At 44.8% G+C, this 27,671-nt stretch overlaps 1 protein-coding gene across 1 annotated transcript in view; it reads left to right on the forward strand.

Moving 5' to 3' along the window:
• Positions 1–27,671, forward strand: part of LOC115163314 (FRAS1-related extracellular matrix protein 2-like) — a 96,768-nt gene that overhangs the window by 59,057 nt on the left and 10,040 nt on the right. Inside the window, exons 9-18 of the mRNA XM_029715092.1 lie at positions 16,495–16,644; positions 18,803–19,012; positions 20,014–20,211; positions 20,412–20,576; positions 20,832–21,014; positions 21,214–21,344; positions 21,636–21,791; positions 22,151–22,354; positions 23,022–23,253; positions 23,431–23,762. Coding sequence (XP_029570952.1) covers positions 16,495–16,644; positions 18,803–19,012; positions 20,014–20,211; positions 20,412–20,576; positions 20,832–21,014; positions 21,214–21,344; positions 21,636–21,791; positions 22,151–22,354; positions 23,022–23,253; positions 23,431–23,762 — 1,961 coding nt within the window. The remainder of the gene's footprint in view (positions 1–16,494; positions 16,645–18,802; positions 19,013–20,013; positions 20,212–20,411; positions 20,577–20,831; positions 21,015–21,213; positions 21,345–21,635; positions 21,792–22,150; positions 22,355–23,021; positions 23,254–23,430; positions 23,763–27,671) is intronic.

Consider the following 27,671-nt stretch of genomic DNA (forward strand, 5'->3'; position numbering starts at 1 on the left):
AAGGAGACAGTTGAGATGCTGTGTAAAAAGATACATTTACACTTTAATAGTATTCATGAAACATCTAGAACAGATAGATCAGGGGACCTTCAAAGGTACACACACACACCCACCCATACACCTCAGGCAAAGTGAATTCATGACTAAAAGCAGGCTCCCATCTGTTGGATGTGGTTTTGAATTGATGTATTGTTTAATTGTATCCTTTAGATGAACAGAAAACCCAAAACATTTAAATAACTTATGAAAGAAAAAATTATTGGTATAATTAATGACTTATGTGGTACTATGCTGACGGATACAGGTAAACATGAAGTACACAAATTATGTAGTACCAACTGAATGAAACCAAACTTTTTATAGTCCCGTTCCCCTTCAAACATTCAACCTCCAGCTGTACCCCCTCTAGAACCAGGGTCAGCACACTCTCAAGTGTTGTTTTGCTATCATTGTAAGCCTGCCACACACACACTATATATTAAACATAAGAATGAATGAGTTTTTGTCACAACCTGGCTCGTGGGAAGTGACAAAGAGCTCTCATAGGACCAGGGCACAAATAAGAATATAATAATAATCAATCATTTTGCTCTTTATTTAGCCATCTTACATAAAAAAAATGTATTTATTTGTTCATCAAAAATTGTGAATAACTCACCACAGGTTAATGAGAAGGGTGTGCTTGAAAGGATGCACATAACTCTGCAGTGTTGGGTTGTATTGGAGAGAGTCTCAGTCTTAAATCATTTTCCACACACAGTCTGTGCATTTACTTAGTTTTCATGCTAGTGATGGCTGATATTCCACTCTTACATAGGTATGTGGTTGCAAAGGGCATCAGTGTCTTAACAGCGCAATTTGCCAAGGCAGGATACTCTGAGCGAAATCTGGCAGTGTCTTCTGATTAAATTACATTTTCTCAGAACCGCTTGCTGCAATTTAGATGAGGTTCTCTTGTTCAGATATCAGTAAGTGGACTGGAGGCAGGGCATGAAAGGGATAACGAATCCAGTTGTTTGTGTCATCCGCTTAGGGAAAGTACCTGCGTAATTGCGTACCCAACTCACTCAGGTCCTTCGCTAGATCACATTTGACATTGTCCGTAAGCTTGAGTTAATTTGCACAGAAAAAAATCATACAATGGTAGAAAGACCTGTGTGTTGTCTTTGTTAATGCAGACAGAGAAGAGCTCCAACTTCTTAATCATAGCCTCAATTTTGTCCTGCACATTGAATATAGTTGCGGAGAGTCCCTGTAATCCTAGATTCAGATCATTCACCCAGATAGGCCAGTCGTGTGAGAAACTCGTCATCATGCAAGTGGTCCGATAAGTGAAAATTATGGTAATTAAAGAAAGCTTTAAGCTCGTCTCTCAATTCAAAAAAACGTGTCAATACTTTGCCCCTTGATAACCAGCGCACTTCTGTATGTTGTAAAAGCGTTACATGGTCGCTGCATAGTGCAGAAAATACATGAGAGTTCAGGGGCCTTGCTTTAACAAAGTTAACCATTTCCACTGTAGTGTCCAAAACGTATTTCAAGTTGTCAGGCATTCCCTTGGCAGCAAGAGCCTCTCGGTGGATGCTGCAGTGTACCCAAGTGGCGTTGGGAGCAATTGCTTGCATGCATGTTACCACTCCACTATGTCTCCATGTTATGGCATTTGCACCATCAGTACAGTTACCAACACATCTTGACCACCAAAGTCCATTTGATGTCACAAAGCTGTCCAGTACTTTAAAAATATCCTCTCCTGTTGTCCTGGTTTCCAGTGGTTTGCAGAAGAGGATGTCTTCCTTGATTGACCCCCCATAACCGTACCGGACATATACCAGGAGCTGTGCCAGGCCCGCCACGTCTGTTGACTCATCCAGCTGTAACGCATAGAATTCACTGGCTTGTATGTGAAGCAGTAATTGTTTCAAAACATCTCCTGCCATGTCACTGATGCGTCGTGAAACAGTGTTGTTTGATGGAGGAATTGTCTGTATAGTTTTTTTGGCCTTTTCCCCCAGCATTGTCCCAGCCATATCCACGGCAGCAGGAAGAATTAAGTCCTCCATCTGTTGCTTTTTTATTTTTTTTTGTCTTACTACTCGAAAGTTGCCTTAATTCTCGCTCAAAAAACTCCCATGGCTTATTTTTCAAATTGGCATGTTTTATTTTTCTAAATGTCTGCGCAAGAGTGAAGGTTTCATCGAGTTGTGAGATGGTACTTTTGCACATATAACACACTGTGGCTGAGGAAAGGCACTACTCCCAATATAAGTGAACCCCAAATCAATGTAGTTGTCATCATATTTGCGCCTCTTCGATGGTCCAACGTCCCTGTCTGTTGTTCGGTGTTTTCCCGGTTAAAGGGGCAGTAGCTCTTCGGCTGCATCAGATTCACAACTGTCAGTGTCCACGCTAGCTGGGCTAACAACAAATGTAGAATTACTGATGTTAGCATTGGATGTGCTCATGGAAGCAGAACAACTTGTGTCATCGACAGGTGCAGGTAGCAGTACTACTGCTGGTAGCAGTACTACCAGTAGAGCTGGTATGTGTCTCTATGGACGCGGGCCCTACTTTTTTTAACCATTAATCAATTTTCTAGCAAACGGAATGAGCAGCAGCTACGTTTGGCTACATACTTTTTATTTTTTATTTTTTATTTCACCTTGATTTAACCAAGTAGGCCAGTTGAGAACAAGTTCTCATTTACAACTGCGACCTGGCCAAGATAAAGCAGTGCGACAAAAACTACAACACAGTTACACATAAAAAACGTACAGTAAATAACACAAAATAAAATAAAAATAGAAAGATCTATGTACAGTGTGTGCAAATGTAGAAGAGTAGGGGAGTAGACGATAAACAGGCCATAGAGGCGAAAATTTTTACAATTTAGCATTAATACTGGAGTGATATATGTGCAGATGATGATGTGCAAGTGGAGATACTGGGGTGCAAAAGAGCAAGAGGGTAAGTAATAATATGGGGATGAGGTAGTTGGGTGGGCTATTTACAGATTGGCTGTGTACAGGTACAGTGATCGGTAAGCTGCTCTGACAGCTGATGCTTAAAGTTAGAGAGGGAGATATAAGACTCCAGCTTCAGTGATTTTTGCAATTCGTTCCAATCATTGGCAGCACAGAACTGGAAGGAAAGGCGGCCAAAGAAAGTATTGGCTTTGGGGATGACCAGTGCAATATACCTGCTGGTGCGTGTGCTACGGGTGGGTGTTGCTATGGTGACCAGTGAACTGAGATAAGGCAGGGCTTTACCTAGCAAAGACTTATAGATGACCTGGAGCCAGTGGGTTTGGCGACAGATATGTAGTGAGGGCCAGCCAACGAGAGCTTAGAGGTCGCAGTGGTGGGTAGTATATGGGGCTTTGGTGATAAAACGGATGGCACTGTGATAGACTACATCCAGTTTGCTGAGTAGTGTTGGGGGCTATTTTGTAAATGACATCGCCGAAGTCAAGGATCGGTAGGATAGTCAGTTTTACGAGGGTATGTTTGGCAGCATGAGTGAAGGAGGCTTTGTTGCAAAATAGGAAGCCAATTCTAGATTTAATTTTGGATTGGTGATGCTTAATGTGAGGCTGGAAGGAGAGTTTACAGTCTAACCAGACACCTAGGTATTTGTAGTTATCCACATATTCTAGGTCAGGTTGCCACATTCAGGTTGCCACATTCCCCCGAGAGAGTAACGGTTAATGTGATTGGATGTTAATTATGTGACTAGGCTACCTGTATTTGACATAGTGATGTTATTTCGCTGAACACTAGATGCTTTAATTTTATTTTTGCCAGTGAAATGAGGCTAATAAGGCGAGAGAAAAAAAATCACACAACTGTATAGCCCCGTTGGAAAATAGAAATGTTCTGTTTGAAAATGTGGGGAAAAAAATAGATATATATTACATTTTGGGGGCGTACCCTGAATGCATTGCTCGTACCCCAGTTTGGGAATACCTGCAACAGAGGAATAGTGGCTTGTGTGCAAGTGTGTGTATGTGCATGTGAGTGACCAGGTCGTGCTTTGGTCCAAAGTAGCGCACGATGTAAGGAGTAGTGTCACGTCCTGACCATGGAAAGCTTTTATTTTTTCTATGGTAGAGTAGGTCAGGGCGTGACAGAGGGTTTTGTCTAGTTTATTTATGTCTATGTTGGTTCTAGTTTATTTTTTTCTATGTTGGTTTTTTGTCTAGTTTATGTATTTCTATATGGGGTTCTAGTTTTTGTATTTCTATGTTGTTGATTTTTGGGATGATCTCCAATTAGAGGCAGCTGCCATCGTTGTCTCTAATTGGGGATCATATTGAAGTTGTTGTTTTTCCCACTAGGTTTTGTGGGAGATTATTTTGAGTAAGTGTATGTTGCACCTCTTCGTCACGGTTTGTTGTTTTGTTCGTTAGTTTATTTGTATGTCTTGCATAGTTTCACAGTTATAATAAAATGTGGAACGATACACACGCTGCGCTTTGGTCCCATTCTTCAGACAGCCGTGACAAGTAGGGTGCAATTTGGGACACAGCCCCTGTGAGTCTCTTCTTGCTAGAGGGAAGCCCTTATCGCAAGGCTCATATCCACATCTGATAGTCTCCTGTATCTCTGTCACGTCCTGACCATAGTAAGTTGTTATTTTCTATGGTAGAGTAGGTCAGGGCGTGACAGGGGGTGTTTGTCCGTTTTTGTATTTCTATGTTTAGTTTCTAGTTTTGTATTTCTAGGTTCGTTTTTGTTTGGCATGACCTCCAATTAGAGGCAGCCGGTTGTCGTTGTCTCTAATTGGAGGCCATATTTAAGTTGATGTTTGTCCCACTTGTGTTTTGTGGGTGATTATTTTGTGAGTAGTGTAGGCCCGTTCTGCGTCACGGCTTTCTTGTTTTTTTGTATTTCAAGTTTATGGTTTATTGCATTTAGTTTCACGACTGAATAAAAGATGTGGAACTACGATCACGCTGCGTATTGGTCCAATCCTTCCGAAAGCCCTGACAATCTCATATCTTCCAAACGGCCTTTGTTCAACAGCAGCTCTTGGAGATTACTTTTTTCCATATCTGCCTGGCTAGTTCCCTCTCTCCCTTCTCCCTATAAATCTTGGCTGTGTGTGTGTGTTTCTGTACGGGTGTGTGTGTGTGGGGGGGGGTGTATGTACCCTGGACATCTAAAGGAAGCACCGCTGTGAAGGGGTGGCAGGCAGGGAACAGTGGATGTGAAAATCCATTGGTATAATCACTGAATCGTCCTTTTCAAACGTTCATCAAAACTCTCTGGCTGCATACAAACACCATCAAAACGTCCATCTGAAACATAACTAATTGGGGTGATGCAACTCTCCCCTCAGCATCCAAAACCTCGCTGCAGGAGTTTAATTGAGTCCTAAAAGTAATGTAGGAGGCCTGTAGATGGAAAGAAAACATTGTTTAATACAGATCATTAAGATACAGTAAACATGGTTATATCTACACCGGGGGGAATCTCAAATGGCACCCAATTCCCTAAATTGTGCACTACTTTTGCCCACGTCCCAAATAACTCCCTATTCCCTATATAGTACACTTAATTTGCTCAGAGCCCTATGGGCCCTCGTCAAAAGTAGTGCACTATGTAGGGAATAGCGTGCCATTTGAGACGTAGCACTGGTCTGATCTACCATCTCAGACTGAGTGAAGATTCACCAGATGTTCTCTCACAGGGTAGACCATCTAGACAGGACAACTCCCCTCTTACCAAACATGTCTCTCTAACAGTCAGTCCCTCTCATAGTAAATTATATTTGAGCTTCACTCTCTAGTCAAGGCAAGAACCATGACGTTCTGGAGGATATCAGTCAAATGCGGTACATAAAGGATGGACTGTATGACATATTCAATAACATCTTATCCCATTGGATAGAAATTCCACTTAATCATTGTTTGAGAGTGTGATTTTGTGTTACCTCTTATTTTAAACAACCTGATTTTAGAATAGAAACACATTTATTTAGTTTCAGTCTTAGATCTCCAATTCAACTATCCCGAATACTTTGGTGCATGTATTTATTCTAGCATTCGTTGTTTAATGTCCAAATAGTTTCTTAGCCATTGAGTCTCAGACCGTAGTGACGTTCTTAGTCACATATTCCCAGGGGACGTTGTCATTCAGCATCGTGTGCCTGTGTGCTGAATGACACTGGCAGGAAATGATGTTACATATTTTAACCTGTGGGAAAGAGAGCTTAGTCAATGATAAGTGGTCCCACTGCATTACTCAGACCGGGTTACAGGTACTCTTATAGCCTCCACGGGAACAGAGGCAGACACACTACTTAAAGACTGTGTGTGTGTGTGTGTGTGTGTGTGTGTGTGTGTGTGTGTGTGTGTGTGTGTGTGTGTGTGTGTGTGTGTGTGTGTGTGTGTGTGTGTGTGTGTGTGTGTGTGAGGTTGTGTGTGTGTGTGTGTGTGTGTGTGTGTGTGTGTGTGTGTGTGTGTGTGTGTGTGTGTGTGTGTGTGTGTGTGTGTGCGTGCGCATGCGTGTGTGTGAGACATGGCTGCCACAGGAGGCATGCTTGAGATGGCTCTCTACTGTACAGTAGCTCCTTCCTCTGTAACCTAAGATGGTGTACAGGGACCTCTACCAGTGTGAGCATAAGATCTTTATCCCCTACTATTCCCTGGTATTCCCCTCAGTGTCAGAGCAGCTGTTGGGACGCTGAACTAAAGTGTCAACAGTTTGAATAGTCTGTACCCCTGTATGGGGTGGCAGGTAGCCTAGTGTTTAGAGCATTGGGCCAGTAACCGAAAGGTTGCTGGATCTAATCCCCGAGCTGACAGTGTAAAAATCTGTCTTTCTGCCCGTGAGCAAGGCAGTTAACCCACTGTTCCCCGGTTGGCCGTCATTGTAAATAAGAATTTGTTCTTAACTGACTTGCCTAGTTAAATAAAAAATAACACCCCTGTATAACAACCCTGTAATAGTCTGTACCCCTGTATAACATCTCCTGTATAATAACCCTATAATAGTATGTACCCCAGTATAACAACTCCTATATAACAACCCTATAATAGTCTGTACCCCAGTATAACAACTCCTATATAACAACCCTATAATAGTCTGTACCCCTGTAGAACAACTCCTATATAACACCCCTGTATAACAACCCTATAATAGTCTGTACCCCAGTATAACAACTCCTATATAACATCCCTATAATAGTATGTACCCCTGTATAACAACTCCAGTATAACAACCCTATAATAGTATGTACCCCTGTATAACAACTCCTGTATAACACCCCTATAATAGTCTGTACCCCAGTATAACACCCCTATAATAGTCTGTACCCCAGTATAACACCCCTATAATAGTCTGTACCCCAGTATAACAACTCCTGTATAACACCCCTATAATAGTATGTAGCCCTGTATAACAACTCCTGTATAATGACCCTATAATAGTATGTACCCCAGTACAACAACTCCTATATAACACCCCTATAATAGTCTGTACCCCTGTATAACAACTCCTGTATAACACCCCTACAATAGTATGTACCCCTGTATAACAACTCCTGTATAATAACCCTATAATAGTATGTACCCCAGTATAACAACTCCTATATAATACCCAAATAATAGTCTGTACCCCAAGATAACAACTCTTATATAACACCCCTATAATAGTCTGTACCCCAGTATAACAACTCCTATATAACACTCCTATAATAGTATGTACCCTGGTATAACAACTCCTGTATAATAACCCTATAATAGTATGTACCCCAGTATAACAACTCCTATATAACACCCCTATAATAGTGTGTACCCCAGTATAACACCCCTATAATAGTCTGTACCCCAGTATAACAACTTCTATATAACACCCCTATAATAGTCTGTACCCCAGTATAACAACTCCTATATAACACCCCTATAATAGTATGTACCCCTGTATAACAACTCCTGTATAATAACCCTATAATAGTATGTACCCCAGTATAACAACTCCTATATAACACCCCTATAATAGTCTGTACCCCTGAATAATAACCCTATAATAGTCTGTACCCCAGTATAACAACTCCTATATAACACCCCTATAATAGTCTGTACCCCAGTATAACACCCCTATAATAGTCTGTACCCCTGTATAACAACCCTATAATAGTCTGTACCCCTGTATAACAACTCCTGTATAACAACCCTATAAGAGTCTGTACCCGTATATAACAACCCTATAATAGTCTGTACCCCTGTATAACAACTCCTGTATAACAACCCTATAATAGTCTGTACCCCTGTATAACAACCCCTGTATAACAACCCTATAATAGTCTGTACCCCTGTATAACAGCCATGGAATGTAACTCACCTCTAATCCTGTTCAGAATGTCACAGTTTCACAGTGTTCCTCCCAATGAAACAGGGTTCCTTTCAGTAGGAAGTGTTGTAGTAGTGGGGAGCTGGTTTCTAGACAACACACAGAATTGTCATGGTCAGTATGAACATAAGACTCTCACACTCTCACTCACACTCTAACATACACTCTAACACATGCCTTAGCAATGATCTGGGGTGCATCCCAAATCACACCTTATTCCCTACTGTAGGTACGATCTGACAGGTAATCAATCTACAGTACTGCTCTTCTCCTTCAACACACAGGCCTTTCTACCTCCTCCCTCTACTCCTTAGTTTATGTAACAGAGCACAGTCCATTCCATTATCACCTCCTTCTTGACAAGTTTATCTATAGGCTGACATCAGCCCTGTCTCTCCAGGACTATCTCTCCATCTCTCTGTCTCTCCATCCTTCCATCTCATCATATCCTGGCACCTTAAACTCCCTCAGCACCTGATCCAGGATGCTCTGGGGAGGTGCCACCTCACTGTTTTACCTCATGCCCTCTTTGTGTTGATCAGGTTACAGTTCCTGACGTCACTAGTGAGGGGGTTAGACAGCTTGTCAGACAGTAGCTTCAGGCTATGGTTTCCTCTCTGACCCGTTGTCTTCATCTGATTCTTGACGCCATGCAGACAGAATCAGGATCCCATTCTAAGATAACAATACGTTTGTACACAAAGCAAGTTTCCACAAAGTATGTATTTCCCCCTGCCCTACCTACCCCTTCTATGGTGTGTGTGTGTGTGTGTGTCATTCTATACATGAACCTGAATGAACCACTCCATCCGACCAACTGATATGCAGGAGGGAGAGGATCCTGGTTGTCAGTCAGACGCCTTGTCGAGGCCCCGGGCCACGGCTCTGAGAACACGATGATGTCAGACAGATAAGTACTGAAGGAAGATTTAGAGGAGAGACTGTGACTGCTGTTAACATGGGGAGCCTCTTTGTCTGAGGTAAACTAATCTCACGACTGGGGACGTATTAAGCCTCGTCTCTTGTTGTTTTGGTTGTTAATTAACTAGAACAATGACAGTGTTCTATACCAAGACACAAAACATGCCACAACTTAAGTTCATGCCAAGAGGAACTTCAGTTCCATACATTTGGAATGATCTATTTTATATATTTTATATTCTAGAACAAGTTTCTGTTCCAGTCTGTAGTGTGATTGTATTAAACTGACACAGTGGTTGTTGTACCAGCATGGCCAGCACACTGCCTGTCAGTCACAGATTACAGCCCACTCTCTCAAACTGTGACCAAAGGGCGATGCAGTATGTATAGCATGGTTATGATTGTCAGTACAGTTAGCTAATCTCATCTCAGGGTGCTTATAGGAAATCTGTCTTCCCTGTTCACCGTCCTACCGGCCTCTCAAACATCCTTGACCTGCTATCTAAACATTAATACACAGTTAACTCACAATGAAAAGAATAGCTGTCAAATCAGAGTTAAGAAATAAATCAATATATATTACTGTTCTCCCAGACCATGGGTACATTCCATATGATACCCTATTCCCTATGGACCCTGGTCAAAAGTAGTGTACTATACAGTACAAGGGATTATAAACATGTAATCCTGCTTCCTTTCCTCCACACATGACACAGATACTCAGGCAGTACAGGCAGAGCATGGAATCAGTATTTCTCCTCTGTGTGTTGTACTGTTGAAGTGGTGGTCTTTTGGGACGGTACGTGCATGGATGTGATGGTCCTGTGATGGTCCTGCCGTGCCTCTCCGGGTGGGCTGAGGTTTCAGCAGCTGGCAGCTGTACCCGGTCCCGTCTGGACTGACCCAGTCCCATTAAACAGTCAGGGGCCTTAGGAGGTGACTGTTTCCCCCCTGACAAATAACACCCCCAGCCCTTCTACTTCCAGAGAGAAAAGGATGTACATTAGAGCTGGATGTAGATGTAGCCAGTGTCCCTTCTATCCAAACACAGCCAGAGATACAACCCAACTAAAACTGTATTATAGGTACCGATTGTAAACTGTTTATGATCTCAATCAGTAAAGGGCAACTCTGGTACTTGGAGTCTGCTGCTTTTCACTTTTTATCCCCAGAAATATGATCGCTCATGGAGTTGCCCCAGGTTTAAAACGCTGCTCTGAAACAGAACAAAAATCTTCTGCAGATACTCAGGCCCCCGAGGACAGGAGCTGCCTTTCCCTGCCTGATTATAATCAGGATTTACTAGGATCATGTGTTTAACAGACGGGCGACAGGTTTTATTGGAAAACAGAAATGATACTCTGACCTACTGTAGAGCTTGCTGAACATGCAGTCTAGCCCTGTAGGTGTAATTGTAACACTACAGTTAACACTACAGTTAACACTACAGTTAACACTACACAATCTCTCCCCAAAATGCTGCAGCACATCTGTTGTGTAACCTGGAATCCTGGTGAATCCAGATGGGGCGGTAGGGAGGTAATAACAGGGTTTAGGGTCAGCCAACTTCTCATCCTCGTCCAGGACCCAGACCCACCCCATGTCCCACTCTCACCATAACCATAATCATACCTTACAGACCTTAGAGTGTTCCTGAGATTTACAGACCAGTGACACCACTGCATAAATACAAGACTGTAATTCTGCTCTACAAGCATTCTCATGTTTTACTGTCCCACTCCATCCCACACCCCGCCCCGGTGGCTCCATACCACAGCTCTCCTTCCCCACGGTGCATCCGGATGCGTGGCATGCACGGGCGACTGAGTCTCTATCAAACAGCAATTACCTGTGCGTGAAAGGACAAGTCCTGTCATACTTACGGAAGGCAGGTAGGCTGGCAGGCAGGTGTACTGCATACTGTAAATATATGCATGTGGATGTGGTACTTCCCTGGATGAATAAGGAGATATGGGGATATGGGGATAGCTGTCTGTGCATGTAGAAGAGCTGTGTGTGTCTGTACATTCATGTCTGTGTGTGTGTCTGTAGATTCATGTCGGTGTGTGTGTCTGTATATTCATGTCTGTGTGTGTGTGTCTGTACATTCATGTCTGTGTGTGTGTGTCTGTAAATTCATGTCTGTGTGTGTGTGTCTGTACATTCATGTCTGTGTGTGTGTGTCTGTACGTTCATGTCTGTGTGTGTGTGTCTGTACATTCATGTCTGTGTGTGTGTGTCTGTAAATTCATGTCTGTGTGTGTGTGTCTGTAAATTCATGTCTGTGTGTGTGTCTGTAAATTCATGTCTGTGTGTGTGTCTGTAAATTCATGTCTGTGTGTGTGTCTGTTCATTCATGTCTGTGTGTGTGTGTCTGTAAATTCATGTCTGTGTGTGTGTCTGTAAATTCATGTCTGTGTGTGTGTCTGTACATTCATGTCTGTGTGTGTGTCTGTACGTTCATGTCTGTGTGTGTGTGTGTCTGTACATTCATGTCTGTGTGTGTGTGTGTCTGTACGTTCATGTCTGTGTGTGTGTCTGTACATTCATGTCTGTGTGTGTGTGTGTCTGTACGTTCATGTCTGTGTGTGTGTGTCTGTACGTTCATGTCTGTGTGTGTGTGTCTGTACGTTCATGTCTGTGTGTGCGTGCGCGTATGCGTGAATGATGTTTCTGAATCCTCCATTGTGGGTCTGACTAAGAACATCCACTACTATCTCCATGAGACCAGCGCTGCCTGCAGGTCTGCCAACGCTCTGGATCGACGTATACGACTGTCACGTCCTGGCCAGTATAAGGGTTAATTGTTATTGTAGTTTGGTCAGGACGTGGCAGAGGGTATTTGGTTTATGTGGTTCGGGGTGGTGGTTTTTCTAAAAAGGGCATTTCATTTATGTATTCCGGAGTTTTTGGGCACTGTTCCTTGTTTATGTAATTCTATGTTTAGTCTAGGTAATCTGTTTCTATGTTGAGTTAATTGGGGTGGACTTCCAATTGAAGGCAGCTGTTTGGTGTTGCCTTTGATTGGAAGTCCTATATTAGTTGGGTGTGTTTGTCTGTGTATTTGTGGGAGATTGTTCTGTGTTTAGCATGTGTGAGCCTAACAGGACTGTCAGTATATCGTGAGTGCATTTTGTTATTTTGTATATTCATTTTGAGTTTATTAAAAGGTTCAAAATGAACTATCTCAACTCTGCTGCATATTGGTCTTCATTTTCCGACGATGATTTCGCCATATCGTCTGACGACGAAGAAAGCCCTGACAACGACAGCGTGTTCCAGTTCCCGCCAATATCCAGCAACTTCACAAAGCCATTGAAGAGGAGTGTGACATCATTCAACAGGCCACAATCAACAGCATGACCAACTCTATGTGAAGGAGATGCGTCGCGCTCCATGAGGCAAATGGTGGTCACACCAGATAGTGACAGGTTTTCCTACCTTTTTTTTCAGGTATCTGTGACCAACAGATGTATATCTGTATTCCCAGTCATGTGAAATATATAGATTAGGACCTAATGCGTTTATTTAAATTGACTGATTTCCTTTTATGAACTAACTGTAACTCTGTAAAATCTTTGAAATTGTTGCGTGTTGCGTTCATATTTTTGTTCAGTGTAGTTATAGTAGGTCATTGAATTATCCAGTATAATTTTAGATGACTTTATGTTTGATATGCAGCTGCTGCTACACTGCGTTCTATTAGAGAACTGGGATTATTGTTATACAGAAGGCAAAGTAGCAGTAACCATGCTGCCTCTGTTAGATAAGGCATTCAGCGCTGTGGGACTGCCATCTAAAGTTCAACACTGATCAAGCAGCTTGTGTAGTTGGAGGAGTACATCAGTCCCTTTAAAGGAGGTGTCGATGGAGGAGTGTGTGTGTGTGTGTGTGTGTGTGTGTGTGTGTGTGTTCGTGTGCACGTGCGCATGCGCATGTTTGTTTGAGCTGGGCGATATGGACAAAAATCCACATTGCGATAAATTGCCTGAATTGATGCGATAACGATAAACATTAAGAACGATATCAGCAAAATGCCTATAATAAGTGATCGGTGTGGTCCATGTTGACAATTTTTGGTTTATCGTCCCAGCTATTGTGTGTGTGTGTGTGTGTGTGTGTGCCACTTGTCATCACACACACATACAGTCATTAACACCAATGCTTTACTGTAACATGTCCTTTGTATTCTGATCTCATGTTCAGAGGTTACTTTACACTACAAAGTTCACTCTGTAAAATTCAAGGAAATGATTGTACTTCCTATTAAACAATGGTTTGTTTTCCCAAGGTTATAAATGGCACCTCACTGTCTGGTGGGAACAGATTTAGTACTTCAAAAATGACACCCTATTCATCCAAATCTGTGTAATGTGGATGACTTAATTAGTCCTCTTTGTCCTGGGTGAGAAATAAGGCTGCAACAATCTTCTACCACTGGAGTCTGTCTTTGGCCACAGCTTGAACCTTGTTTTTGTCCCATTTAGGATGCTACTTATTTAAACCTCCACCTACCTTGACCTCAGGTAACTACCCAGAGAGAGGTGTGCCTGGGTCTGGGTAGGAGAAAGGTAAGCCCTGGGGTGTGGTGGTGCTGTGTCTAGGTGGGTCCTCCCTCAGGCCAGGAGCCAGGGTTTATCTTACACCTAATGGGCCATGCCTCTTTGAAGATGGTGTTTGTCTGCTGTACAAACCAACCTTATCTGATTACTACAACTGCAGGTCTGGGACTCCACACACAAACCTACACACAGATCTGATTACCGCACAAGCGCAGAGATGGTGCTGAGCCAGTCTAAAGCCTGCCTTGTTTGATTTGTCTGTAGGGAAAGACACTGGCAGCTGCATAAACCCTGACTCCCCACACTCTTTGTCTAGGTTTGATCTTGTCGCACACTTTGTCTGCATCCCAAATGGGACCCTATTCCCTACATAGTGCACTCCTTCTGGACAGGGCTCTGTTCAAAAGTAATGCACTATATAAGGGATAGGGTGCCATTTGTAACACATACTTTTTCTTGGTTTGTTCTCCACACACACTCTAGGTTTGTTCTCGACCTAGATAAAGGAGGACAGGTGTATTTGTCCTGTTTGTGCACCCTGTAAGCCTACTACCAATTCAAGGCACTTTCATACTGTACCTGACAACAATGCCTTCAACCACAAATCCTCAGGCTTTGTCTAAAACAACAGTTTTCCCTCTGCAGCTTGTCTGACTGGCTCATTCTGTGAGATGATGATATCCAACCCTGTTTAAATTGTTGAAAAGTGTTATGGTATTCTCTGAGTCAAGGATTATGTGTGACTTAGTAAGGTGTTAGAAGGGATATCATTTATGTCTTTACACCTGTCTGATAAACATAGATATCAGCCTGTCTGATAAAAATAGGTATCAGGTGTTTTGCTTGAACACAGTATACAGTAACAGATATCTCTCTTATTTAACATGCTTTGAAAAGCTGTTCATGTATAATTTCCTTTTACAGTGTTTATTTAGATTAAGTTAATGCATCAGATAAAATGAGTATTTGGCTGAGTTACTACAGTACTGTTTTATCAGATGGACACATTAGTTCTATGCAGAGGTATTTTTCATCCAGTATTAGCATCTTCTCCTCCTTCTCTCTGCTCTCCTCCTCTCCTATCATCCCATTTATCTGTGTCACTTTGAGATGAGAAACACCAGACCAGCCTAGAGGTGTGATCATCATCGTCATGGAAACAGGGTTTATGCCTGTGGCGATATCACCACCATTAAATTCATTAATGTATTCACCATGGCTGTGTCTGAAATGACATCCTATTCCCTGCGTAGTGTTCTGTATAGGGAATATGGTTCCATTTGGGACCGAGCCTATATCCAGTTCCTCTGTGAAGGACCAGGCTTCTACTGTTCAGTAGTCTGGAGAGAAGGGTTGGTCTGGTTCATTTTCACGCAAAAAAAATGAGTAAAGCACTCATATAATTCATATAGTTCAGAGCCAACAACTGCCACTCCAGTTTACCTCAAAGTTGTTTATTTTCCCAGAACGTACAGTAAATGAGCCCAGGGTCCTACTCTTACTGTGAGGGCCGTTACGCTCAATCAACACCCTCCCTGTGTTTCTGGTTGTTTGAGTCAGCTGTGATGTTAGTTGACAGCAACTTCCCAAGAACCAGCCTTATTCACAGCATGCAAAGTCCCGAGAGGGTGAGAGGGATTTAAGAGAGAGAGAGAGGGATAAAGAGAGAGAGGGAAAGAGAGAGAGAGAGGGATAAAGATAAAGAAAGAGAGAGAAAGCGAGAGAAAGTGAGAGAGTGTGAGAGGAACAGAACAGTGTGGGGGAGATTGACTCTAGAGGAATCTGGGCTCAGGAAAGTACTAATTGCAGACAGGCAGGCCTGAACTCCTCCAACTCGTCTACATCGCACACACAAACACACTCCTCTACCAGAGTCGACTACACTGCACCGGCTCCTTTCAACCAGACACAGAAATAGAGCTTTCAACCAGACACAGAAGTAGAGCTTTCAACCAGACACAGAAATAGAGCTTTCAACCAGACACAGAAGTAGAGCTTTCAACCAGACACAGAAGTGGAGCTTTCAAACAGACACAGAAGTAGAGCTTTAAACCAGACACAGAAGTAGAGCTTTCAACCAGACACAGAAGTAGAGCTTTCAACCAGACACAGAAATAGAGCTTTCAACCAGACACAGAAATAGAGCTTTCAACCAGACACAGAAGTAGAGCTTTCAACCAGACACAGAAATAGAGCTTTCAACCAGACACAGAAATAGAGCTTTCAACCAGACACAGAAATAGAGCTTTCAACCAGACACAGAAGTAGAGCTTTCAACCAGACACAGAAATAGAGCTTTCAACCAGACACAGAAATAGAGCTTTCAACCAGACACAGAAATAGAGCAATGCCTTCAGGCTTCTAGTCTTTACATTTACATTATGTACATCTTACAGAATAACATCCACTCAAATGTACTATACTGTAATTCAGGTGCTTTAAGGGCTAGGATTACGAGTGTTGTGTTGTGTTGTGTTGAATGCCAGCTAGTGGCTCAATGTGCAGTCAGTTAGTTCTGTCCTCAGAAGCAATTGTAGTTGAAAAGTGGGTTATTACAAATTCAACTCAATAATTACATCAGACGGTATCCAGCTGTGAAACTGACTGAAACATGATCCTGATGTATAACATCTTCCTGTGTTTCCTCTCCTCCACAGCTCCAGTATTCTACTTCGGAGGCACAGACTACCGTGTGGATGAGAGTGATGGTTATGTGGAGGTCAAGGTGTATAGGACAGGCACTGACCTCTCTAAAACAGCCACGGTCACTGTACGCTCCAGGAAAACAGACCCTGTCTCTGCTGAAGGTAGATACAATACAACACAACACAACACTATACAACACAACACACTGTATGTCTATGACAGCACACTGTCTGCTGAAGGTCGGTGTTCCTGTCCCTACAATAAAACACACTGCTCTCACACAGGGGACTGTACTACAATACACTGTCTTTGTGTTACAGCACACTGGCTTTAGCGCTGTATTTAAAGAGCCATATAGAGCTTAGGGAAAGGTTAACCAGGTGGAACAATATGCTTTAGTCCTCCTCAGGGTTTGTCTGTCTGTCACTCTGGTGGTGTGGAAGCAGAGAGAACGCCCAGAGCAACGCAGGCTGGATGTGTTGGGATGTTATATGACCTCTGGAATGTAAACAGTGCTCTGCTCAGCCCCAGCTATTGACCAGGACCCACAGCAGATAGGGTGCCATTTGGTACTTAACCCCAGTCTGGTAGCTGTTGGAAGGTGCAGAGGAAGGTAGGCCTTTAGGGTTGGGAGGGACAGGGTTGGGAGGGACAGGGTTGGGAGGGACAGAGTTGGGTGGGACAGAGTTGGGTGGGACAGAGTTGGGAGGGACAGGGTTGGGAGGGACAGAGTTGGAAGGGACAGTGTTGGGAGGGACAGGGTTGGGAGGGACAGGGTTGGGAGGGACAGAGTTGTGAGGGACAGGGTTGGGAGGGACAGGGTTGGGAGGGACAGAGTTTGGAGGGACAGTGTTGGGAGGGACAGTGTTGGGAGGGACAGTGTTGGGAGGGACAGTGTTGGGAGGGACAGAGTTGGGAGGGACAGAGTTGGGAGGGACAGTGTTGGGAGGGACGGAGTTGGGAGGGACGGAGTTGGGAGGGACGGAGTTGGGAGGGACGGAGTTGGGAGGGACGGAGTTGGGAGGGACGGGGTTGGGAGGGACAGTGTTGGGAGGGACAGAGTTGGGAGGGACAGTGTTGGGAGGGACAGTGTTGGGAGGGACAGAGTTGGGAGGGACAGTGTTGGGAGGGACAGAGTTGGGAGGGACAGGGTTGGGAGAGACAGTGGTGGGAATAAAGCTGGATTGAGTAAAGACAGAGACAGACTGAATCCCTCACACTCTGGTGTATAAGTCTGGATAAAGAGAGTATCTATATATCTCCTGAAACTAAAACCTTCCCCCTGCCTGCAGCCTTCTTCTTATCTCCTGCCCCGAGCACTCCTCATCTTCCTCTCTCTCTCTTTTCTCTTTGTCTCTCTCTTTCTCTCTTTCTCACTCCTCCTAACTCCTCTCTCTCTCCTCCCCTCCTCCCTCACTCCTCCCTTTCTCTCTCCCTCCCCACTGTCTCTCTTTCCCTCTCACTTCTTAATTATCTCTTCTCCAGCCCTCAGCAAAATATTATTTCTATCCTATCTAATCTGTTGAGACTGCCATCCCAAGCAGACACACATACTGTAGCTTTATAATGCAGTTCCAAGCAGAGGGACACACACAGCTGGTTCAGCAACACATAGTTGGGTCTGTGGGTCAGACGTCCATAGTCCACTGTAGGGTTGGAAGCAGTCAGGGGGGTAAAGGCCATGCCATCAACACCCTGCCTCTTCATAGCTCTGAGTGGATGAAGAACATGTTTACACCCTCCTGGTGACCTAGGTGCAGATGTCTCACGCCACTGCAGTCTTAATCCTCACACAGATTCCTAGTGCTCCCTCACTGCTATGTACTGTTGAGAGGAAGCAACATTTGATCAACATGTTGTAGTATTTCCTTTCATCTAACTCACCTCTACTGATGATACTCCTGTGAATTATAGAGTCATGGGAGATCTAGGCCCATATGTATCAAGTGTCTCAGAGTAGGAGTGCTGATCTAGGATCAGTTTTGCCATTTAGATAAAAAATGAACAAGATTGTTTAAGGACAGGGAGTACCTGATCTGAAATCAGCACTCCTACTCTGAGACACTTGATACATACAGCCCCTGGTGTTAAAATAACATAAAATACATCATCCTGTCATCCCTCTCATCCCTCTCCCCACTCATCCCTCACTCTTCTCTCGCTCCTCTAGCCGGTGTGGACTACGTAGGGATCAGTCGTAGCCTGGACTTTACCCCGAGGGTCAGCCAGCAGACATTCTCTCATCCCTCCCTCCTCTGATCGCTCTCTCTCTCCCTCTCTCTCCTCTAGTGGGTATTGACTGTTTCTCCTCTCCTCTAGCCGGTGTGGACTACGTCGGTATCAGCAGGAACCTGGACTTTGCCCCGGGGGTCAGCCAGCAGACGTTCAGGGTTACCATCCTGGATGACCTGGGTCAGCCGGTGCTGGAGGGGACCGAGACATTCGAGCTGGTCCTCCGCATGCCCATGAACGGCATCCTGGGAGAACCGGGGAAGGCCACCATCCTCATCAACGACTCCGTCTCTGACCGTGAGTGAATCTTGCTGATATTCTGCATCCAAAATGCCACCATATTCCCTATGTAGTGCACTACTTTTAACCAGGGCCCATAGGCTCTGGTCAAAATGAGTGCACTATATGGGGGAAACGGTGCCATTTGGGACACAGTTCGAGTCACAACGTATCTTGACTGTGAGTGAACCTAGCTGATTTAGTCAGAATGCGTCTAATTATCAATGAACTATAAATATAGATTAAAACGGGCACTGGCATTTCACTCAGAAGTTTAGAAACATATCATAACTTGCGCTGACAAAACAGGGCATCTCTGAAACATACCAACACCAGTAAAGACAATTGAACAATGCTGCCAACTTTTGTATCAAAGGGCCTCCCGGGTGGTGCAGTGGTCTAAGGCACTGCGTCGCAGTGTTAGCTGTGCCACCAGAGACTCTGGGTTCGGCTGCGACCGGCTGCGACCGGGAGGCCCACAGGGCAGAGCACAATTGGCCCAGCGTCGTTCGGGTTAGGGGAGGGTTTGGCCGGCAGGGATATCCTTGTCTCATCGCGCACTAGTCACTCCTGTGGCGGGCCGGGTGCAGTGCACGCTGACACGGTCGCCAGGTGCACGGTGTTTCCTCCGACACATTGGTGCGGCTGGCTTCTGGGTTGGATGCGCGCTGTGTTAAGAAGCAGTGTGGCTTGGTTGGGTTGTGTTTCGGAGGACGCACGGCTCTTGACCTTCGCCTCTCCTGAGTCCGTGCGGGAGTTGTAGCGATGAGACAAGACAGTAACTACTAACAATTGGATACCACAAAAAATTGGATACATAAAAAAATAAAAATAATTGGTATCTCAATACTGTAAGTGTCCATATAAATGCATTTATAAAGCTTTTATAGAGGCTTATAGTGCATTATACGATCAGCTGTAGACAGTTATGAGCAGTATGTCATGGTTATGATCAACACTGTTTCACGATGCACTTGATCTAATGTAGATGATTTGTTGATGTGATTGTCCTCTAACAGTGCCCAAGGTGCAGTTCCGTGATGCCATGTACATGGGGCATGAGAACTCCGGTCAGATCTCAGTCGTGGTGTATCGTAGTGGAGACATCAGTTACAGGTCAACGGTCCGCTGTTACACCAGACAGGGCACCGCTCAGGTCATGATGGACTTCAACGAACGACCCAACACAGACGCTTCCATCATCACCTTCCTACCAGGTAACACTGAAAACTATTCTGTAAAACACTGTAAAAAATGGTATCACAAGGAACACCTCGTAGGCCAAAAGGGTATCGTTTTTTTCAACAACTGGTTACTCATTTTTGCTAATCTCTCTTGATCTCAATCTCTCTCTCTCTCTCTCTCTCTCTCTCTTTCCTCCCATCTCCATCTCTCTATCCCTTCCTTCTCTTTCCAGGGGAGGTGGAGAAGCCGTGTGTTCTGTCCCTGGTTGATGACACGGAGCATGAGGAGGAGGAGGAGCTGAGGCTGGTGTTGGGGTCGCCCCGCAGTGAGTCTCCGTTCGGAGCGTCCATCGGGAAACAGAACGAGACTCTGGTCAAGATCAAGGACGAAGCAGACAGTAAGACTGACTGACTCATAGATGGAATCATTTCATCTGTAGAAAATAGAAGTTGCACACTCTATAATATTCCCAGATACATATTGCATTACTTCCCTTATTTTCTCAAGTTCATAATCTGCTAGTCTGCATCTTGTTAATTTGTTTGAGGGTGTGTGTCTTCAACTCATTCTACTCTGTGTGTCTGTTTGTAACATTGTTGAGTTCACACTGCTCCATGTCTGACTCTATGACTTCCATCCATGTTCTCCCCAGAGGCCATCATCAAGTTTGGGGAGACTAAGTTCAGTGTGAGTGAGCCTAGCGGGGCAGGCCAGGTGTCCATGGTGAAGATCCCAGTGCTGAGGGTAGGAGACACCTCCAAGGTCTCTGTGGTCCGCGTCCACACCAAGGACGGATCAGCCACCTCCGGAGAGGACTACCATCCTGTATCTGAAGGTGAGAAATGTTACAACGTCTCACACATCAACATCTCACAACCTCCCACATCAATAAGGCCATGAGTTCTTCCTGACAGTGTGATCTGATTAGGATACTGACCCTATGGAAATAATCCTCTTGATAAGGTAACTCGGTATCTGCAGTGTTTAGATGTTTCCTGTCTAACTTAGAGCTGTGTTGTTGTTGTTTACCCCAGACATTGAGTTCAAGGAGGGTGACACAGAGCACTACATCGAGGTAGAGATCTTGTATGATGGAGTCAGAGAGATGAGAGAAGCCTTCACTGTCCACCTGAAACCTGATGAGAACATGGTGGCTGAGACGCAGGTGAGGACTGGAACAATAACATCACATAGACTCAGCAATATGACGTTGACACAAGTAGCAGGATGAACTGAGAATATTGCAGATAAGCGGGTACACTTCACTTACCTTCAACATGATAGCTGAGGGACAAGTTTCGTTGTTGCGTTAGTTGGCCCGATAATGCTGTTTACGTCGTGTATCATACGATAATGCTGTTTACGTCGTGTATCATACGATAATGCTGTTTACGTCGTGTATCACTACCTTTAACAACACTTTTGTTTGATCTGTTTATTTTCTGTCCGTCCCCAGATGAGTAAGGCCATTATCTACATAGAGGAGACCAACAGCATGGCGGACGTCACCTTCCCCTCCGTCCCCCAGGTGTTCTCCCTACTGCAGTATGACGACACCTCCAGGGCCAGAAACACCCCCTTGGTGGCAGGCTACCCCGTTGTCTGTGTCACGGTACGGAGAATGGTTTATCAGGGACTTTTAACCTCCCAGTCCAGAAATGGCACCCTATTCTCAGTTTAGTGCACTACATTTGGCCAGAGTCCCATAGGGAAGTGCACTATATAGGGAATAGGATGCCATTTAGGATGAAGGCCAAGGCATCATTGTATTCACTGTGTGGTCGTAATTTACTTTAAAAACGAAGTTGTTTCTTTGGTTTAGGAATGTGTCAATTAGGATTCAATTAGGATTTAATTTGATATTGAAGCACAGGTGAGTGATGTTGATGAACAATGCACATTTTCCCTTGGACTACATGACAGTATATTTTGCCTCATTCCCACTCCCTCCTCCCTCTCTCCCTCCCTCAGGCTTGTAACCCTAAGTACCCTGACTACGACAAGACTGGCTCCATCTGCACTAGCGAGCACATCAATGACACGCTGACACACTACCGATGGTTGGTCAGCGCTCCCACCAGCCTGGACGGGGTCACCAGCTCCATGAGAGAGGTGGACTTTAATACCTTCTTCTCCTCCTCCAAGATCATCACCTTGGACTCTGTCTATTTCCAGGTAGAGAACACATTATCAGTGAACTGAGTGTGAATTTGGACTGGTTCAGTCAAAGAGTTGAACCTCTGAAAATACCTAAATTGAATGATTGAGTTGACTGTATTGATGTGATTGAGTTGACTGTATTGATGTGATTGAGATGACTGTATTGATGTGATTGAGTTGACTGTATTGATGTGATTGAGATGACTGTATTGATGTGATTGAGTTGACTGTATTGATGTGATTGAGTTGACTGTATTGATGTGATTGAGATGACTGTATTGATGTGATTGAGTTGACTGTATTGATGTGATTGAGTTGACTGTATTGATGTGAGATGCCCACCACTACTAAGTGAATGATCCAGTAGACTGTATTGATGTGATTGAGTTGACTGTATTGATGTGATTGAGTTGACTGTATTGATGTGATTGAGATGACTGTATTGATGTGATTGAGATGACTGTATTGATGTGATTGAGTTGACTGTATTGATGTGATTGAGTTGATTGTATTGATGTGATTGAGTTGACTGTATTGATGTGATTGAGTTGGCTGTATTGATGTGATTGAGTTGGCTGTATTGATGTGATTGAGATGACTGTATTGATGTGAGATGCCCACCACTACTAAGTGAATGATCCAGTAGACTGTATTGATTTGAGATGTGTGTCTCTCCCTCCAGGCTGGCTCTAGGGTGCAGTGTGCAGCCCGGGCTGTGAACTCTAATGGAGATGAGGGCCTGGAACTCAGCAGCTCCATAGTCTCCATCAGTATAGAGGATGGTATGTGCCAGCCTCGTGTGGTGGGTACAGTGGGCGCTGAGCCCTTCTCTGCCAAGCTACGCTACACCGGAGCAGAGGACCCAGACCACCCCAACCTCATCAAGATCACTGTCACCATGCCACACATAGACGGTGAGGAACACAGAGAGACTTCTAGTTTCTCTTTCTCTTTCTCTCTTGCTCTCTATTTCTGACACTCTTTCTCTCTCTGTCATTCTTTCTCACTCTCTATTTCACTCTATCTCCCGCCCCTGCCTTTCTCTCTCCTAACCCCTTGTCTCCCCTCTCCTCTCTCCTTTCCTCTCCCAGGCATGCTCCCTGTGGTCTCCACCCGTCCTCTGTCTAACTTTGAGCTGACGTTGAGTCCTGATGGTACTCGTGTGGGGAACCACCGCTGTTCTAACCTGCTGGACTTCACCGAGGTCAAGACCCGCCACGGCTTCATAACCAACGCCACCAAGAACCCTGAGGTGATCGGGGAGACCTCTCCCTACCAGTACAGCGCCCCCCTGAGGGGATCCAGCATACTGCGCTTCTACAGGAACCTCAACCTAGAGGCCTGTCTATGGGAGTTCACTAGCTACTATGACATGTCTGAGCTACTGTCAGACTGTGGAGGGACCATCGGTACAGATGGACAGGTGAGAGAGCAGTGTGTGTGTGTGTGTGTGTGTGTGTGTGTGTGTGTGTGTGTGTGTGTGTGTGTGTGTGTGTGTGTGTGTGTGTGTGTTTGCGTGTGTGTTTGCGTGTGTGTGTGTGAGCGCCCGTGGGGGCACTATCAGAACAGACAGACAGATAGGTGAGCTGCCCCACCCCACAATCCCACCAGACCCCTGACCAATTGCAAAATAAGTATGGGGAGAGGTATCATGATGATTTCTCGGGGAGAGGTGTCATGATGATTTCTCGGGGAGAGGTGTCATGATGATTTCTCGGGGAGAGGTGTCATGATGATTTCTCGGGGAGAGGTGTCATGATGATTTCTCGGGGAGAGGTGTCATGATGATTTCTCGGGGAGAGGTGTCATGATGATTTCTCGGGGAGAGGTGTCATGATGATTTCTCGGGGAGAGGTGTCATGATGATTTCTTGGGGAGAGGTATCATGATGATTTCTCGTGGAGAGGTGTCATGATGATTTCTTGGGGAGAGGTGTCATGATGATTTCTTGGGGAGAGGTATCATGATGATTTCTCGTGGAGAGGTGTCATGATGATTTCTTGGGGAGAGGTATCATGATGATTTCTCGTGGAGAGGTGTCATGATGATTTCTTGGGGAGAGGTGTCATGATGATTTCTCGGGGAGAGGTGTCATGATGATTTCTCGGGGAGAGGTGTCATGATGATTTCTCGGGGAGAGATGTCATGATGATTTCTCGGGGAGAGGTGTCATGATGATTTCTCGGGGAGAGGTGTTATGATGATTTCTCGGGGAGAGAGGTCATGATGATTTCTTGGGGAGAGGTGTCATGATTTCTCGGGGAGAGGTGTCATGATGATTTCTCGGGGAGAGGTGTCATGATGATTTCTCGGGGAGAGGTGTCATGATGATTTCTCGGGGAGAGGTGTCATGATGATTTCTCGGGGAGAGGTGTCATGATGATTTCTTGGGGAGAGGTGTCATGATGATTTTTCGGGGAGAGGTGTCATGATGATTTCTCGGGGAGAGGTGTCATGATGATTTCTCGGGGAGAGGTGTCATGACGATTTCTCGGGGAGAGGTGTCATGATGATTTCTCGGGGAGAGTTGTCATGATGATTTCTCAGGGAGAGGTGTCATGATGATTTCTCGGGGAGAGGTGTCATGATGATTTCTCGGGGAGAGTTGTCATGATGATTTCTCAGGGAGAGGTGTCATGATGATTTCTTGGGGAGAGGTGTCATGATGATTTCTCGGGGAGAGGTGTCATGATGATTTCTCGGTGAGAGGTGTCATGATGATTTCTTGGGGAGAGGTGTCATGAAGATTTCTTGGGGAGAGCTGTCACGATGATTTCTGGGGGAGGGGTGTTATGATGATTTCTTGAAATGTCAGGATTTACTTGCTCAGTATTTGACCTCCAGTTCTTTCCTGTAATAGTTCTTGTAATTTTCCTTTTCACCGACAGAATCCTTTACAGCCACATCTCTGTTAGCTACCCCTTGAGAGGCTCCTCCAGACATTGTTCTTCTAAACCCCATGTTAACCTCACCACTAATAACTAACCAAACACAGGGCTTTATGGATTCCCACAACTCATCACGAGGCCTGCTATTTATCTTGTCAAAATGGCTTCTCCAACATTCACAGCACCATTATTAAAACCTTCTGCTCTTTTCTGTGCTGTGCTCTTTAAACAGCTGCTGCTGTGTTGATGGAGGGACCGCTCTTACAGGTCTTAAACTCTCCCTTAAACTCCCTCCCTACTTCTCTCTCTCTCTCTCCCTCCCTCCCCGTCTCCCTCCCTCCCTCTCTCCCTCCCTCCCTGAGTGGAGATCTCAAACCCTGGTCACATGGTTCAGTGCACCTGTCATGTAGATTTCCCGTGGAAACCTCCAGTCACTTCAGTGCAGTTAAACCCCAGTCAGTCTATTAGTTCACTAGCACTTAATTAAGCAGGCTGTGGTCATAAAGAGATGCCTGCAGAGAGGAGAGATGCCTGCAGAGAGAAGAGCTGCCTGCAGAGAGAGAGAGAGCAAAGGTCTTGGTATGGTTAAGGTCTCCTCACGCTAGACACACACACACACACACACACACACACACACACACACACACACACACACACACACAGGAGCAAAGGACATGTTGTGGTAAAGGTCTCCTCACGCTACAGATCCTCCCTGCTATAGATCATCAACTAGAAGCCCCCTAGCAGTGTGTGTGTGTGTGTGCGTGCACGTGCGTGTGTGTGCGTGCACGTGCGTGCGCATGTGTGTGCGTGTGTAAAGGAAAGAAATCAACAGTGCATGTAGAATTTATGAGAGGCTAACTACTAACCCAATTTAAGGTTAAGCATATTGTATGGTTGAAAAGACACCAACTCCATGGAATATCATTACATTCTATGTAAAGTGAAATTCCATTTAGCAAGATAAATGATACTGTAAATGGATATTGCATGCAAACATGGATGAGTTAAGATTCATAGTAAGTATAAGATAATGATATTTATGGAGGCGGTGATCATCATTCTCTTCTAAAGTAAACTTCCTCCACACTTTATGACTTTCCTTCTGGCAGGTTGTAATCCAGCGTTAGTCCATTTGTTTACGTTGAAACTGAAATAAGTTAATATTCTGACAAGACAGAGCTTTGTGGGAGAGGTCGGAGTTGATCAGCACTTGATAATCCTGAATGTCAGGGTCTGCCTTAGTACTGTGTACCAACACTGGTTTAACTTGGTCAATGTCCCTCCTATCTGCAGGTTTGACGTGCTGTTGCTAGTCTCTGGCAGCCATGTGACAACAGACTGAGGTGTTTTAAGTATCACTGGCCCAAATGGCACACTATTCCCTTTGTTTTGTAATGCATTACTTTTGACCAGGCCCATAGGGAATAAGTTTCCATTTGATACATAGCCAGAGACCTAGGTGCATTAAGCATCACTGTGCTGTTTTAAGTAAGATCCATAACTAAGAGAGAGACAGACCCCATCAGGTACTACAGACATGTCTCTATTCACCCAGAAACCCTATACCCCTACTGCAGGGGCTTCCTGTGTGCCTGTGTCACATCCATATAGGCTGTCCTACAGGTGAGTTGTACTGTAAGCTTCAATCAGTGTGGTCAGGAAGAACAAACAGAAAGACTCAATAGCTCTTGTCTAGAGGAACATTATTTGTGCCCCTGTGTTCTCTCTGACCTGAGAGGCTCTTAAGGGTCTGACTGACTGACTGGGAGGCTGGGGGGCTGAGTGGAGAGGTTGAGGAGTACAGAGAGACTGAGTCCGACCAAGCTTGGGGCCCCAGACTGGCCTCTCACCGTGCTGGGACTGACTCTGTCTCTCTGTGTGTCATGGCGAGAGGCTTTGTCCCCAGCTTATCAGACCACAGGTATCCATTAGGGCTCAGCAGGCAGCGCCAGGGTCATACAGCAAATCATCTGTCTCAGCTCTCTCTGGGTTCTACCAGTTCTCTTAACTCTAACGCTCTCTGGGTTCTACCAGTTCTCTGAGATCGATCTCTCTCTCCTCTTTCCTTCTCTTTCTCCTTTCTCTCTCTCTCTCTTCTCCTTTTCTTTCTCTCTCACCCCCCCCCCCTCTCTCTCTCGTCCAGGGCATAGGCAGGTCCCATCATGAAGGGAGAGCTAGTGCATACAGGTACCCCTCTCATAGGTCACCGGACGGAGCAGCTACCATTCAAATCCTTCTACTCTCTCTCTCCTCCTTCCTTCTCTCTCTCCTTTCTCTCTCTCTCTCACTCTCTCTCTTTATCTATCTTTCTCCCTGCCTTTCTATCTCTTTCGCTCTCTCTTTTTCTCTTTCTCTCTGGTTCTTTGTCTTGCTGTAGTCTAACTGTTGCTTAAGGGTTCCAAGTACAATAGAACAAATCAACAGCCTGGATTGTTATGTCT

Source organism: Salmo trutta, chromosome 26 (assembly GCF_901001165.1).
Source record: "Salmo trutta chromosome 26, fSalTru1.1, whole genome shotgun sequence".
Classification (NCBI taxonomy): domain Eukaryota; kingdom Metazoa; phylum Chordata; class Actinopteri; order Salmoniformes; family Salmonidae; genus Salmo; species Salmo trutta.